Source organism: Larus michahellis, chromosome 6 (genome assembly GCF_964199755.1).
Source record: "Larus michahellis chromosome 6, bLarMic1.1, whole genome shotgun sequence".
NCBI lineage: Eukaryota > Metazoa > Chordata > Aves > Charadriiformes > Laridae > Larus > Larus michahellis.
Window position 1 is genome coordinate 12760929 of NC_133901.1, and position 15964 is coordinate 12776892.

Consider the following 15964-nt stretch of genomic DNA (forward strand, 5'->3'; position numbering starts at 1 on the left):
AACGCCAGAGTCGGGGTCACAGGGCAGAGCGCTTCAGCTTTGGAAGAGCGATAAAAAATTTGCCGTCGTCTGTGGAAGTGGTAAATGGCCTAAGGCAGTTTCTAGGAGCATCGGGGTGATTTTGAGAGCGCTCTCTTCGCAGGCAGGCGCAGCACGGGTTGCTTGCGATGTCATGCTCTGGTACCCAGCATCTCGCCCAGCTTTTGCCTGCGTGGCAACGGTGAGCCGGTGGCTGAGGTTTGCAGAGATGAGTAATGGGTACAGGTGCCCTAATCCCACTCATTCAGATAGGATGAGGATTAGCGGGGGAGCTGAACCTGGTGTTTAGTGAGCCCCCGCACAGCGCCTGGGGCACAGCGGAGGGTGTTTGAAAACCATCCTGTGTTGACAGTGGGCAGGAAACTTTGGCATTATTGTCTCCCTTATTTCTTCAATATTTTGATCAGTGAGTCAGTCTCGGTTACGATCTTGTAAATCCCTTTGTAATCCTGGCTGGAGCATCAGCTGCTCTTGTAAAAAAATTTATGGGGCAGTTAAAGTGTATGAGACAGAGCCGTAAAGGGATTTATGAAGTGGGAGATGCACAGATGGCTTCATTGCAGCCTTCCGTGCCCTCCTCCGAGGTGCAGAGCTTTTTGCCCCAAATGCCCCTTTTGGGGGACGAAGATGCTCCTGCCTGGTCCCTCCCGAGCCCCGGGGGTTCCGCAGGCAGCTCTCCCTCGGGGGCTGTTTTGCAGCGGCGATGCCCTGCTGCGAGGCTTCCCTGCCTCCTCCCGAATTACTTGCTGGCAAACTTGCAAAGCAGCCGGGAACCGGGTGAGATTCCCGGCACGATGCCGTGATCTGTGCGTTCATCTGCGTGTCAGCTCTAGAGATGCTCCGGGAAGCACCAGTGCGACGGGATTGTGGCCTTTGGTGAGGTCCTTAACAGTATAATCAAACCGTGTTAGTCACTCTAAGGCCGAGGCACCTCAGGGAGGAGGACCGGGCAGCAATGTCCCTCCTGGTCACTCCACAGATGACCTTGAGGGACTGCGGTGCCATCCCCAGTCTCCTTTTTGGGTGAGAAAACGCTGAACCTCCAAAGTGTCACCGCAGCCCTCTCTGGGTCCCCTTTGGGGACCGTGGTGTAACGCTGGCACCCTGCTGAGCCCTGGAGGTGGCAGCGGCCACACTCTGCCCCGCAGCTGTGCCCCCTCGGGAGCCCTGCAAGCCCCAGGACATCCAAACACGATGCCTGCAAACCCCAGTTGGGGAATTTGGGGTCTGTTTTGGTTTTTCCCGCATTTGAAAAGGGCAAGAGCCTGCTTGCTGCATCTCCCTGCAGCATGGCCGCATCCTGCTGCTGCACGTTGCCCCCGTGCAAGGGACCGCACGCTTGTCACGGAGGCTGGCAAAGCCGCATTTTATGGCTCCGTACAGGTTGTTGATTATAATTGCCGCACTCTGTCAATTTAGTAGCGGCCACAAAACTATCAGAGGCCTTTTTGGGTAAATAAATATTTCTTCACCAAGGCATGGAGCCTCGTAAAGCCCTCGCTGTAAAGCCAGCTAATTGTAGTTCAGGTCCATAACTGCTCCCCATCGCCGGGGAGGAGGAAGAGGAAGGATAACGGAGGAGGAGCAGAGGGCAGAGGGGGAGAGGAGGGGAAGCAGAGGAGGGTTGGATGGAGTGGGGGGACCAAAGAGGACGATAAGGGTCTTTGGGAGGTAGCACAGGTGAGCACAGCGATAGCCGCCGTCTTAATGGGCATACGGAGAGCATGAGGACAAAGGGATCTCCAGTGTTTGGCCATGGCACAACTGCTCTTGCTTTTCTCTCCCTTTTGCCATCGGTCCCAAATTTCCATGACAAGGATCTCCAGGGATGAAGATCTACATTGACCCCTTCACTTACGAGGACCCCAACGAGGCGGTCCGAGAGTTCGCCAAGGAGATCGATGTATCCTTTGTGAAGATTGAAGAGGTCATTGGAGCAGGTGGGTCTCACCATCCCCGGCTGCACATCCCTCCCTGCCCTCTCCAATGGTCCTGCATGGCCACACACTCACCTGGAGGAATTTTCTGGGGGTGCACACATGAGCTTCACTGGGAAACTCTCAAGGAAGCCTCGAGACATCAGACTTTCCTGGGTTTGTGGTGGATTAGGGTGGGCACGAGGTTGGTTTCTGCTCTCAAAGTTCCTCTGAGGTGGGAAAGGCTCCATGAACATATTTGCTGGGTGACTGCGGGGCCTCTTGGGGTTTCCTAATTGCCTTTTCCGTGAGATAACAAGAAAGAGCCAGATCTCGCTCTAGTCTCTGCCATATTCCCATGCATATGCATATATACACATGCGTGCACATATCTGTGTGTCATCTGTGCTGCTTTTATTGCCTTTTTTAAATAACCGTGTTGTACTCCTAGAAGAGAAAGTGAGAAGCCGGGGGGAAGCTGCAAACAAGCGATGAGCTAGTTCGGTCGGGATCAAGTTCAGCAATGTATCAGCCACCCTTTGCTGCTCATCAAGGCAAAGTGGCTGCAAACCTGGCTTAAACGTAATCCCTCCACCGGCAAATTTTGCCTTGGTGAAGGAAAGGCTCTCCCTCTGAAAATGAGAGGACGCTTTCTCTGTATTCTAAAGCAGAGGGCGTCAAGGAAAACAGGCCAATTATTTTCCGTTCCGAGATAAGTGATGTGCCAAAAGGCAACCGAGATTATCGATGCTGCCACCTTGTATTTGGGGTAGTCCTTACATGTTGATGCTCTTGCTCGGCAAATCCTTCTTGCGGGGGTTTAGGTGGAGTGGCCCCAGCTTCTGCCTCTGTCGGTGCTGGGCTCTGTCGCCTTGGAGGAGGTTGCAAGCCCAAGCAGCAGACATTGCTCCTTTTAAAGAGAGCAGGTGAGTAGATTTAGAGAGGAGGGCATTGCTGAAGCGTTACCTGGCTGACATTTCTCAGCAGGTTGGTTTGGAGACCGAACCGCTCAAGGTACCATGACTCTTTGCAATGTTTCATGCGGCCGGTCTTGCGCTTGCAGGGGAGTTTGGAGAAGTGTATAAAGGACGTCTGAAGTTGCCCGGCAAGCGGGAGATCTACGTGGCCATCAAAACACTCAAAGCCGGCTACTCGGAGAAGCAGCGCCGGGATTTCCTGAGCGAGGCCAGCATCATGGGGCAGTTCGACCACCCCAACATCATTCGGCTGGAAGGGGTGGTGACCAAAAGCCGACCGGTCATGATCATCACAGAGTTTATGGAGAACGGGGCCCTGGACTCATTCCTGCGGGTAAGATGAGGTGGGGCTGATGGTCAGCTGTGGGATTTGGGAGTGAGATGTTGGCATCCCGTACTGTAAAATCCCAGCCTGTTCCCTTAGCTCGGGAGCTGGTTGCCGTTTGCGGTGCACCCCCAAAACACGTGTGTTTTGGTGCTGGCATAACTCTGATTTAATCCGGCAGGGCAGCTGGGTCCTCTGGGGAGGTGCAGCACCCTCCCAAGGTTGGGGGTGAGCAGCTCTGGTCCCGCGGTGGGGTCTGCACGCTCACCCCAGGCCTGCTCTTTCCTACCTCAGCAAAATGATGGGCAGTTCACCGTCATCCAGCTGGTGGGGATGCTCAGAGGAATTGCTGCTGGGATGAAGTACCTTGCGGAGATGAATTACGTGCACCGAGATCTGGCTGCCAGGAACATCCTGGTCAACAGCAACCTGGTGTGCAAAGTGTCGGACTTTGGCCTCTCGCGCTACCTGCAGGACGACACGTCCGACCCCACCTACACCAGCTCCTTGGTACGTACCTCTTGCAAGATTTGGTCTTGCCCAGCACCCCCCGTGCCTGCCCTGCACCCTCTGCCAGCTGCACCTGGGAGAAGGTTGCTGGATGTAGGCCTTGGAGCTTCTGCCGTGGGTGGGAGCATCTCAGGAGGATTCCCACCACATAGGCTCGTGGCCCTGGAGACCCTGGCTGTGGTTCCCACCCATCATCCTCTTTTCCCTCCATTCTCTTCCTCCCTGCTATGAGTTCTCTGCCTCCCTTCTCCCCCGAGCACATTTCTGCCCTCAGCAGTTTCTGGATAAGCCTCTTCCCTGTCCTGCATGGAGGGAAGGTGCCCGGAGGAGTCCCTGGAGAGACCGGGAAGGGGAGGCAGGGAGATCACAGCATCTCCTGACAGCACAGTCAGGGCGTTCTAACACCCCTTCCCCCAGCCGGCGCTCCAGGTCTGGTCTGCCTTCCTCTGCTGGAAACTTGTTCCGGGCATTAATTAAAGAGGAAAGCCTAATGGGAGCTCTGCTGTTCCCCAGCCACCCTTCTTGTCCTTAATTAACTCCTTCGTAGGCAATGGCATCCCCACTGTCCCCTGGCTCCCTGCTGCCCTGGGGGACCCCCAGCTCCACCGTGGCCGTCGTCCTGCCAGCGGGCTCACAAGACCCTTATCAGTGTTAAGGACGAAGAGTGGAGAAGGGGATGAGCAACCCGTTGACCTTGCCTAATCGATTAATTAAAAGTGCGTGCGCTGGGTGCAAGCGCAAGGCTGCAACGGCTCCTGCCAAAGCAGCGTCTCGGGCTGCCGCACTGTGCCCCGGTGCTGGGATCCACCCTGTCCTGCAAAACGGGGAACCCGTGGCCGTGCCTTTGGGGCTGGCTTCGTTTTCCAGCCCAGCTGGAGCCCCTTGCTCTTCCTCCCCTGCTGGCGGGATGATCCCCCCTGACCCGTCCTGCAGACGCCCATCTATTTGTTGTTTGAAGCCCCCGGCAGTAGCTGCTGGGATGAAGGCATGGAGTAGCCTTTCTCCACCTTTAGAGATAAAAGAGATTATCTCATCTGTGTTTTTATTTAATTTAGGCCATAATAGATCTCCCCGGCAGCTGGGAAGTGATGCTGTGCCTGCCATTACATCACTCTGCCTCCCACAGCAGGTTTTTAGCTCTGGGGAAAAGGCAGGAAAAACAACCTAGCAGTTAATTTCTCCATTTGTAGTTATTCAAATCAAATTTTTTGCCATTCATCCTTCAAGAGCAGCTGACGCTTTGTTGGAAAGGCTATGGAAAACAATTGCGCTAAACGGTTTACAATGCAATTCTGCCCGGAGTAAATACCATGCATGTCTGTGCTTTTCCTCCATCCCTTGGCTTTTTTTGCTGTTATTTTAGTGGCGCTTGCCCAAGGAGCAGCCCCTCTGTACCTGCTGCCCCTCCACAGCATCCCTGCCCCCTTCCTGTCCTCCCAGGAGCTGGGATTCCAGCTTGATGGGGTGGCTTGAGGTGCCAAACCTGATTTGGAGCTTTTAGGAGCAATGAGGGGCTCTCTGCCAAAGGCACTTTCCCATTCCAGTGCTTTCCAAGTCCTCTTTGGGGCTTTGAGGTGTTTTGCTTTTTGCCTCCTGTTCCAAAAGTGGGTCTGGAAGGACCTTCCAGCAGCTGTGGGAGCCTAGATGATGCCGTAGAGGATGCACTTAGGTTAGACCTTGTTTTCATTGAAGGCCAAGGGACGGAGATCCCAGTGGCTCCTTACCTGAGATGAGCACTAGCGCGGTCCTGCGTAGCCCGTATCACCTCCTGTCTCCCTGGGAAGGGACCTGGGGACAGGCCACCGATGTGCCGGGACCTGCAGAGCAGCCGGAGCAGGGATGCATCACTTCAGGGGGTGACACCTGAGAGGGATGAACCCTTTTGTTTTGCTTAGCGAAGCCCTTTTGTGCAGGTACAAGATCAATTCATGGGGGTGTTTTCGGCTCCTGCCTCCTCCTCCTCCCATCGGGTCCCTCCTGCCCCCTCCTCAGCGGGGTGCCCAGGGACCGGTGGCCCAGGGGTGGGCAGGATGGCTCCAACCCCGGCTCATGGATGTCCGGACTCCTCTGCCAAGGGAGCCGTTTCTCAGCTGCTCTCCCTTTTTCTGCAGGGGGGCAAGATCCCCGTCAGGTGGACGGCGCCGGAGGCCATCGCTTATCGCAAGTTCACCTCGGCCAGCGACGTCTGGAGCTACGGCATCGTCATGTGGGAGGTGATGTCGTTCGGGGAGAGGCCCTACTGGGACATGTCCAACCAAGATGTAAGCACTGGGAGTCATCCACAAGGCTCTAGCAGGGGGGTTCCCAAAAGAAAGCCCTGCCTGAACGGCTATCTGCTCCTTCTCGGAGCCTCGGCGGCGCTCGGTTTTGGAGATGAAACGGGCCTGCGAAGCGAGAGGATGCAAGGAGGGAAATTGGGAAGAAAAGCCAGTGGGCTGGTAATTGGACTTCAGCAAGCTGCAGGGCCTTTGAAAACGTTCAGAGGGTTTATGAGCAGGGAAAGAGCTTTGGTAGTCGGACTGCTGTACTCCGATGCCATCCGCTGAGATAATGAGTGGCAGCTCTCCGCCGGGAGGAACTGCGGCGCGCGGAGCATCAGAGCGGAGATTAACCTCCGAGAGCCCCGGCTCCGTCGGGGCCAGGAGCGTCTCCTCCTGCTGCCTTTGCTGCTGATGAAATGGGCTGGCAGCACAGGCAGCGCGGTGCGGGGAGAGGAGCAGCGGGGGGCGGCTGACGGTTTTCCCCATGTGACACCTCATCCGAGTCCCTCATCCTCACGTGCCGCTTTCTCCCCCGCTGCCCTGACAGGTCATCAACGCCATCGAGCAGGATTACCGGCTCCCGCCGCCCATGGACTGTCCCGCCGCCCTGCACCAGCTGATGCTGGACTGCTGGCAGAAGGACCGCAACACCCGCCCGCGCTTCGCCGAGATAGTCAACACCCTCGACAAAATGATCCGCAACCCGGCAAGCCTCAAAACTGTGGCTACCATCACCGCTGTGTGAGTCTCCCGGCGCGCAGGGGAGATGCTCTCGCCTCAATATCCTGAGCCACGGGCGAAAGGCTGCCCGAGCGGCTCGTGTGGCCGGAGGGAAGGGACAGGAATTCATAAATCGCTCGCCAGGCGCAGGGGGTTTTTTGTCTTCGCTCTGCCTGACAGTCAGACAAAGAACATGTAGTTTTCAGTCGAGAAACAGCAATAATTCTTTGCTATTGATTCTTTATGGCGTGTGACCATACGGGTGCAGTGTCTGCTCTGCCGGCGCCTCCGTCCCTGTGGCTCTGGCAGCTGGATTACCACGTGCGGGGTTGCAAAGCGCTGCTTGGCAGAGCAGTATTCCCATGGGACAGGCCTTCCTCGTGGCCTTCCTTGTCTCAGGCATGTGCCGGGAGCAGGGCAGTGCTGGGGGGGAGGTTGGGGACCACGTCTGCGTACGGGCTGGGCTCATGCATGGCAGCCGCTTGGCGCCAGCCGGGCTTGTCCCCAGCACTGTGTCCTCTTGCAGGCCTTCTCAGCCCCTCCTCGACCGCTCCATCCCCGACTTCACTGCCTTTACCTCAGTAGACGACTGGCTGAGCGCCGTGAAGATGAGCCAGTACCGGGACAGTTTCCTGACTGCCGGCTTCACCTCCCTGCAGCTTGTTGCCCAGATGACATCCGAGTGAGTTGGGTGCTGCGGCGGGGCTGCCCAAAAACTGGGTGCTGCCGGGGGTGGGTTGGGGCTGCGGGGAGGTGGGAAGGTTGGTGCAAGGCACCTGCAAAGGAAGGTTGTGAGCATCCATCACACCGGTCAGCGGAAGGACACTAGTCTGGAGGTGGCCACATTGACCATCTAGGGGTCAGTGGGTGGGTGTCTCTTGGTCCCACCTCGCCCCCAGTGATGCTCACAGGGCTGCAGTTGGGTTCTTTGGCTGTTCTTCTGCTGAAAGGCATGGACCAGCTGAGCTTACATCCCTCAGCAAAACAGACACGCCACCCCTCAGCTGCCCACTGATGCTCCTCCATTGTCTGTCTGTATTCCAGAGACCTCCTGAGAATAGGAGTGACTTTGGCTGGGCACCAGAAGAAGATCCTGAACAGCGTCCAGTCCATGCGAGTACAGATGAGTCAGTCTCCGACCTCGATGGCATGACGTCCCTTTGTTCGACGGGGAGGGGACGGGGAGGGCACGCAGCAGAGGTGGGAGGGGAGGAACCTACGGGCGCCGCGGGGCAGCGTTTGGAGAGGTGCCACCACTGCCTGGGGACTGCGACTGCAGGCGAAGGATGTTCCTGGGACTCATCTCTAACTGGTGACTTCCGTTCCTCACCAAGAGAAGCACACTTACCGATGTCATGGGGAACAGCGTATAAATACATATAAATATGTACAAATCATATATTTAAAAAGCAAAACAAACAAACAAACAAACACAAAAAACAATGAAGACAAACCAATGTGCGTTGGGGAAAAAGAAAACCCAAACCCTAGAGACCAGACTCCAATCCCACCACCAGTGAGCAGTGGTCGAAACTGAGGAGGAGGAGGAAAGGGGCTGTTGGGGAAGGGAGAGGCATGAGATGGAGCATCCTGTTCGGGGAAACCACCTTCCTTCCTTTTCTTCTTTCGCCCTCCCTCCGGGCTCCCCGCTCTGCTCATGGACCGGGTGGAAGCGTCCTCAGGCGTCTCCACAGCTCCCTGTCCTCCTGCCCGGGGGCCGCTCCGGCAACTACCAAAGGACTTCGCTGACCACTGCATGGGGGATCCGACTCAATCCAGTTAATGTCTTCATATTGAAGAAGAGATGTACCTTCAATAGAAAACCTTGGGTTTTTTGTTTTGTTTTTTTTTTTCTTTTTTCTCTTTCGCTTGCATTTTTTTTGCAAAAATGAAAAAAAAAAAAAAAGGATTAAAAAAAAAATTATAATAATAATAATCCATCCTGGAAAACGGAAAGAGGTGTTCCCGTGTGTGTGTGCGCTCGTGCGCGTGTGTACGTTGTCGACTTACTGTGGACTCACTGCTTGTCCGTAACCGAAGATCACCGCCAGCCGGTTCCCGGCCCGGGAGGGTCCCGGGGGTTGTCCCCGCAGCCCCCGGCAGCGGGAGGGAGCAGGGAAGCGCCCGACGGCGAAGCAAGCCCTCGGCATCCTGCGAACGGGGAGGAGGACGCCAAGGACCGGCCGGTGCGGCGGGGACGGGACAGGAGCGGAGGAGCTGCTGTGTGGTTGTGACTGGGTTGGTGACTGCTGGAGAAGGAGGAGAGATGCTCTGGGAAACAGACTGCTAAGGCCTCTGGAGCCTCGGCGATGCTATGGAAGATGGCTATGGAGGACTTTTTTTTCCCCCATCTTGCGGACCTAAGGATTTTGATACTGATTTACAGACTTAGGTTTCATGGCTTCAGAGGTAGGTCCCTTCGTCTCGTGTACTCTCTGTCCGTCCGTCCATCTGTCCTCCTCCTCGGTATTTTTCTCCTCGCTTCCTTAAAGCCTCTCCCAGTGAATGCTTCCGCCTGTTTAATTTGATTCTTTTTTAATTTATTTATTTTTTTTCGTTCCACTGTTGCTCCCCTTTGCGAATCGATCTAGTTAAAATTACTGGATGCGTGTCAGTGTTTACACAGAATATTGTAAGACTGGGCAATCTAACTTCCCTCTGTGGATCGCGCCGCGAGTTTATAAAATGAATGAACTCTTAATAAGGCTTTTACTTAGGCGTCTGTGTGTGAGCCGTAACGATCCATCACTGTGCTCTCGCAGGCACCGCGCTGGCAGCAAGCGGCACCCATGTGTCAGGGGGAGCGGTGGCACGGGCTGACGGTCCCTGCCGTCGTTTGGTGGCTTGTACATGTACGAGAAGCCCTCGGTCCTTCTCACACATCCACCCCTGCCGTGGGGATGCCCCACATCCATCCGTGTCATGGGGATGTCCTGTGTCCTCCTGCGCCATGGGGATGCCCCACATCCAGCTGTGCCGTGGGGATGCCCACATCTGTCTGCCTCATGGGGACGCCCTGTGTCCCTTGGGACAGTGAGGACGCCTCGTGTCTACCTGTGCTGTGGGGTTTCCCTGTGGCCGTCCTTGCCGTGGGGATGCTCCACATCCATCCGCACCATGGGATTGCCCCACATCCATCCGCACCATGGGATTGCCCCACATCCATCTATGCCATGGGATTGCCCAACGTCCATCTATGCCATGGAATTGCTCCACATCCATCTATGCCATGGGATTGCTCAACGTCCATCTATGCCATGGGATTGCTGAATGTCCATCTGTGCCATGAGATTCCCCAACATCCGTCTATGCCATGGGATTGCCCAACGTCCATCTATGCCATGGGATTGCCCAACGTCCGTCTATGCCATGGATCTGCCAGATTTGCTTACTGCCACCGAAGACAAGGGGACAAGCCCTTCCTCTGCCAGCTCCTGCCCACATGTCCTGGGTGTGAGCATTGTCCCCCGTGCCGGGGCCATCGGGATGCTCTCTGCCTCTGAGGGACCCCGTCGGTCCCGTGGGGAGCACGTGCATTGTTCAGGAGGATGGCGGCTGACACCATCGTCAGATGAAGGACCCTGGTGATGGGGTGCTCTTTACCCCTCCACTTTTATTTCTTTAATCGTCTGAGGAAGATGACCCGCCGCTCTCCTGAAGAACAGGAACTAACAAGATGCAGGAATGAGCTTGTTTCAAATCGCTGAACTCCCCCCAGAGAAAAGAGGCAAGAAAAACACCCCTTGTTTACAACAGCAGGGACTGCTCCTTGTCCTGTCTGATAGACGATCGCTAATACCTCTCGGGATACTCGCGGCCCAAATCTGTATTCCAGGATGTTGTCACACCGAATCCAACATGCAGATGGAGCGGGCGCCGTGCATACTAATATGCCACCTCACCGCATTGATATTCGCTGTTGGTGAAGGATCCTTTGTGGGCTTTTTTTTTTTTATGATTTCTCTTTTATTAGAAGGAAGCTAAAGGCATTTAAAGAAACGAATGACAGCGACACGGGCTAAATATCAAAACTCCACCTTTACGACTCCCTCGCTGCATGACGCTGGGCCGCAGGAGCACCTGCGAGGCAGCTGGTCCTGCAGGCCCGCGTGGCAACCTCCCCCGGCCCTTTTTTAATATAAAACCTTTAATATAATGCATTCAGTCCTGCCCAGCAGAGCCATGAGAGTCAGCGTGGGAAGGAACCATGGCTGGGAGCCAGGAGTGCTGCCAGTGGACGGGGGAGAGGCTTTCGGTGGAGAGCAGGGCAGTGTTTGGAAAGAGGATGGTCCATCCTGATCTCTTAAAACTAGCGGGATGCCTTCCACAGCCTTGTTACACCCTGCTGATGGCTTACTTGGCCCAGCGCTCACCCGCTCTTCTTTTAGGCTGGAAAGCCAGGAAAATGGAGCCACGCTGTGAGTCGAGGGCTGCCCTTGTGCTCCCCAGGCTAAGTGAGGATGCTGACAGCATCGTTGCCGGAGGTGATGCCTTCCAGACCAGTCTCAGCCCCAGAGAAGCTTTGTGCACCATCCTAAGCTCACCTGCAGGGAGACCAGCAGGAGGTCAGGGTGGCAAGTCCCCTCAGGAGGTGACATATGGCCACAGTGGTGCCCGTCAGAGATGCCAGGGCTGTTGGGCTTTTCCACTCGCTGCTCTTCCCTAGCCGGGCAACATCTGACGTCTCCTGGGCTGCGTTGTGGTGGGCGATTCCAATATCCCACATCTTCTAACCAGCCGTCTCCACGAGGGTGGCATCTCTGCCTCATGCTGGCTCAGCAGAGTGAGCCCGTGGTGGCGGCTCAGGGGGTGGAGATGTCCCCTCCAGGGCCATGCGAGAGCCCAGCAGCAGATTGAGGGTGCTCAGGGCTGAGAAGGGAGACTGAGGGTGGCGCAAACAAATCCACGCGGTGATGAGGCATATGGTTGGCCAAGGGGGTTGCTGTCAAGATGATACCCGAAGGAGGGCCGCCACGCGCCGCCTGCTCTCCTGGGCTTTTCATCCAAAATGGAAGATTTCACCAAAAGCTGTCCATTTTCTGATCTGGTAACGGAAAATGAGGGGGCAAGTGCAAAATAGCCGTGTTTGATTTTTGCTTTTCATTGAAGAAAATAACGCAAAAAATTCAGAAGACTTCTGTTGGACTGTTTTGTTTCTTTAGAGCTCACTCTTTCAAGGAAAATTAAGTTTTCCAAATTGTGAAGCCTTTCTGCCCAGGAGTGACAGCGTTATCCTCGCCTGGATGTGGCAGCAGGGTTGTGTGTCTTTGGGCTGGCCCTTCTTTTCCTTTGTCAGGGGCCGAGGAGGAGGCTCTTGCCGGGGTAGGAGATGCAGGGCAGCATTGAAGAGGTGCCTCCTAGGTCAAGGCTTGCTGCCAACGTTCACTTTTCTGCATCAAGTAGAGACTCCTGGGCGCTTGGCCGTAGCCATGTGGCTGCACTCTCCAGGTCATTTAAAAAGTCTCCTCCATTGGCGATATCATGGAAAAGTGGTCGAGACGCTCCAGCTTTGCCTCGTGCGGTGATGGGGTGGGAGCCGCAGGCAGCGGTGGGACCTGGGGCAGGAGGCTCTGCCTTACAGCTCCTGCTGCTTTTTTTTTGGGGACTGAGGAGTGATGCAGACTGGGGTCCGTTGGATGCTTTGCTGGTGCAGAGGGGCTCTGCCAAATGTGGGGAAAGAACTAGCCAGAAAAAAAAAAATAAAAAAAAGAAGAAAAATGAAACCACTAAGCATGGTCTAAAAACAAAAGCTCCCATTTCACGCCGCCTTCTGATCCATGCTGTGGTTGGCGTTGGAGTTCATTTCTTTGATGCCAAGGGGGAAGGGATGGCTCAGAAATCATTTTTTTTCCCCAAAAAGGTTTTGGTTTGCACAGAAATAAAAGGAAGAAGAAGGCATTTCTGATTGAAGTCCACCAACTCCAACAGACCTTTCCTCCGGGCTGGTGTTCATCCATCAAGCAAAGTCCTGGTGGTTTCCTCTGCCAGGTGCTGGTGCTGGGAGGTGCCCTTTGCTGGTGGGTCCTGCTGGGATGGATCCTGGCCTCCGGCCACCGCCCGTTGCTGGTGCTTGGCCATGGCACTGTGCTCCTCTGGCTGCATCCCACCTCTTCGCAGAGCAGCAGCACAGAGATGCGGCCGCTTGCCCGGGTCACCTTCGAGTGAGCCCACCTGGCGCTCGGCCCTGATCCCGTCCTCTCACGGAACCGCTTTGCTGCTGTTAGCTCCTTCTCTACATTTCTATGGTAACTGCAAAAACCTCAGCCCTTTTGTGTCTTTTTTAGTTTTTTTTTTTTGTGTGTCTATGTTGGCTTTGTCTGTTTTGCATGTAGCATTGCGTCAAAATAGTGACTTTTTGCTACAAAAACCCCGCTTTTAGCTTGGCCCGAGGTCTCGATGTGAGAATCGGTGGGCGAGATGGCCACGTCTGGCCCGGGTGTTGCCAACTGGCTTCCAATTGCCAAAAATCCCTTCGGCGTCCTCCAGCGCCACAGTTCTGTGTTGCTCCTCACATCACACCCTCCCCCCCCCTCCAAAAAAAAAAAAAAATCCCCCTTGGCAATTGAGCTGCATCATTTATACAGCCCCGTCCCCGCTGGGCTGCACTGCGTGTGCTGGAGGAGGCGGCAGCTTTCTCAATAGCAGTAATTAACGCGCGACGTCGTGTGGCTGCCAGCAAAGGTGAACTCAGCGCCTCGCCCGTCCCAGCCAGCAGTGAGCTTTTGAATGGGGAAGAGGAGCATGTATTAATAGCATTATTGTGTGCCTCTTCCTAGAGAGGGGGAAAAAAAAAAAAAAAAAAAAAAAAAAAAAAAAGGAATGCATTTTATGCCATTTAATGACCTTCAAATTAACAGTTCTTTGAAAGCACTTATGTATATTTAATTTTAAATGTTGCTGCAAGTCAGAGCGGGGCTTGCGATGAAAACAGCAGGCAGCCGGTTTTTAAATAAGAGCGAGCTCAGACCATTATTTCCGAGCCCGTCAGCTTTTGGTGCTTGCTATGCTCCTTTCCCTAGGAGAAAACGGGGCTGTCGCTCCCCCACTCCCTTTCCCTTCTCCTCAGTCCCCCTTCCCTTCTCCTCGGTCCCCCAGTCCCCCTTTCCCTTCTCCTTGCTCTCTGCTCCTCGGCAGGGCGATGGCATCTTCCCAACCAGCCGCTGCGGAGGATGCTGCTCCGGGCTGTGTGATTCGGAGGGAGGGAAGGGGAGTTTTTTTGGGGTTGATTTGCAGAGGTCTCATCAATAAAGCTGCCTGCATCCCTGCCTGGGGACATCCCTGTGGGAGCCAGGGGAGCATCACAGCCGGCCCGTGGCCGGGGATAAATCATCGGGCATCACCTATGGAGGTTATTTGGCACCGACTTGCCACCAGCGCTGTTGTTTTGTGATGAGGACAGGCCTGTTTGCGTTCGTTAGGGTCTGAATTAAGGCTTTTGCCTCTGATCCATAAAAGCTGCTGATATATTTGAGCCACTCTGTGTTCGCTTGGAAATCGTTACTCTTATACATTGAGTTCGACTTAAAAAAACCCCGAGGATCAATGGGTTTCTAAGATGAGGAATGGATTTACAGGCCCTGCGGCGGATGTTCAAGCGCTCGGAAGCGTACCGTAGCTCCAAGGCCACCTGTCCTCGTTAAAACTGCAGGTGGGAAGGCGGGCAGTTGGGGCCAGGGTGTCACATCCAGGTGCTGCGTGTCTCCTGCTCCCCCAATGTCCCTGCTGCTTGAGGAGCCGCGGCGGGTCATTTAACACCTGTGTCACCGTCTGCTTTGGTGCCTCTTTTCTGAACGATCCTGCCAGGATGGATGCTCATCTAATTATGGCTTGGGTACCTTCCAGATTATTTTCATAGAGCCTGAAGGAGACTTACTCCAGCGGTTTCCAGTGACGTTCTTCTCAATATCGGAAGGGCCAGAAATGTCTTGAACGATAATGGAGGAGAGGTGAAGTTCACACCGACAGGACTCCCATGGCGAGTTGCTTCACCCCATCAGCGGTTTTCCTGCTGCTCCTGTTTTGGCTTATGTTTTTGACAGAAAGGTTTGGGTTGGAAGGGACTTTAAAAGATCATCTGGTCCAACCCGCCCCCCTGCCATGGGGGAATGGCTGTGCCTGTCCCAGGTGAGCAGAGCCTCCTCCAAGACCTGTCTCTGGCGGGTGTGAGAGCTGCTGTCGTCTTGTGCTCTCCCATTTTTGATGCCCTTGGGTTTTGGATCTGCATCTGTGTCTCGGGGTAGATCTGCTGTCTCGTGTCCATCTGTCATTGGACCTTGATGGGCTGCGTTGCCATCCCTGGGCTTGGAGTGGAATGAGGAGCAGACACGGCTGCTGTGGTCAGCAGAGGACCTCCTCTGCTTTGCGTGGTGGGAGGAGATGTGAGATGGGAACCAGGCACATGCCTTTGGAGACTATAAGTGTCCGTGGCATTGAATCTGGTCCCTTGGTCCGCATCAGAGAAGCGGATGGGTGCTGGGGAGAGGAATGCATCTACCTGTGGTGCCCATGGTGCCCTTCACCTAGGCCTTTCTGGGTTGTCAGAGCTGCTGGCGCTCTGGGGACGGTGTCCCAGGGCCACCCGCTTTGGCTGGCCATCCTCCGTGGAGCAGCATCATGGGCGTCCCTCCGGCCTGGCCAGAGCTGCCCTCTCCCTCCCCGTCTGGGCATGTCTGCTGCTTCTGCTCTCCTTCCTCCATCGGCATTTAGAAACCCCATGAAGCCCCATGTACGGCCGTGCCGTAGCAGCTGTTTCAGGGACGTCGCTGGGTCCAAGCAGTCCCCAGCACATGGACCACAAGTGGAGGAGAAACCAGCCGCGTTGCTAAGTGAGATGACCATGGACGGGGTGGCCCTGCTGGTGGCAGAGGCGGGGATGGCGTTGAGGTCTCCTGGCCCATCTCTGGAGCGTAAAGCTGGAGGAGGTTAATCGGAGCAAACCAGCCGCCTGAATTTTAAGTGGATTAGCTGAACTCCGCTCGTTCCCAAAACAGACGTGCCCTTTCAGGACGGACGTGGAAGTGGATTAGGCAAAAATCTACTTAAGGCTGCGTTAATTCTAGATAAGTGTTAGGGGGATTAACGCCTACCCACTTAAAAAAATTAATTGGAGGGATCTTTTCTCTGTGTCCCCAAGTAAACAAGGCTCGGCAGCTTTCCCCGTCCGCCGGCCCGGGGCTCTGGCTTTCCCTTCTCCGCTCTCCCCTCCCCGCACGTTGC

General features: G+C 55.1%; 1 protein-coding gene across 2 annotated transcripts in view; it reads left to right on the forward strand.

Annotated features, from left to right (window-relative positions):
• EPHB1 (EPH receptor B1) overlaps window positions 1–8632 on the forward strand; it is a 76209-nt gene extending 67577 nt beyond the window's left edge. For both annotated transcript variants that reach the window (XM_074590378.1, XM_074590379.1), the window contains exons 10-16: window positions 1857–1979; window positions 3019–3266; window positions 3552–3767; window positions 5879–6028; window positions 6576–6769; window positions 7275–7430; window positions 7793–8632. In XM_074590378.1, coding sequence (XP_074446479.1) covers window positions 1857–1979; window positions 3019–3266; window positions 3552–3767; window positions 5879–6028; window positions 6576–6769; window positions 7275–7430; window positions 7793–7901 — 1196 coding nt within the window. In that variant the 3' untranslated portion in view covers window positions 7902–8632. The remainder of the gene's footprint in view (window positions 1–1856; window positions 1980–3018; window positions 3267–3551; window positions 3768–5878; window positions 6029–6575; window positions 6770–7274; window positions 7431–7792) is intronic.
• The last annotated feature ends 7332 nt before the right edge of the window (window positions 8633–15964 follow it).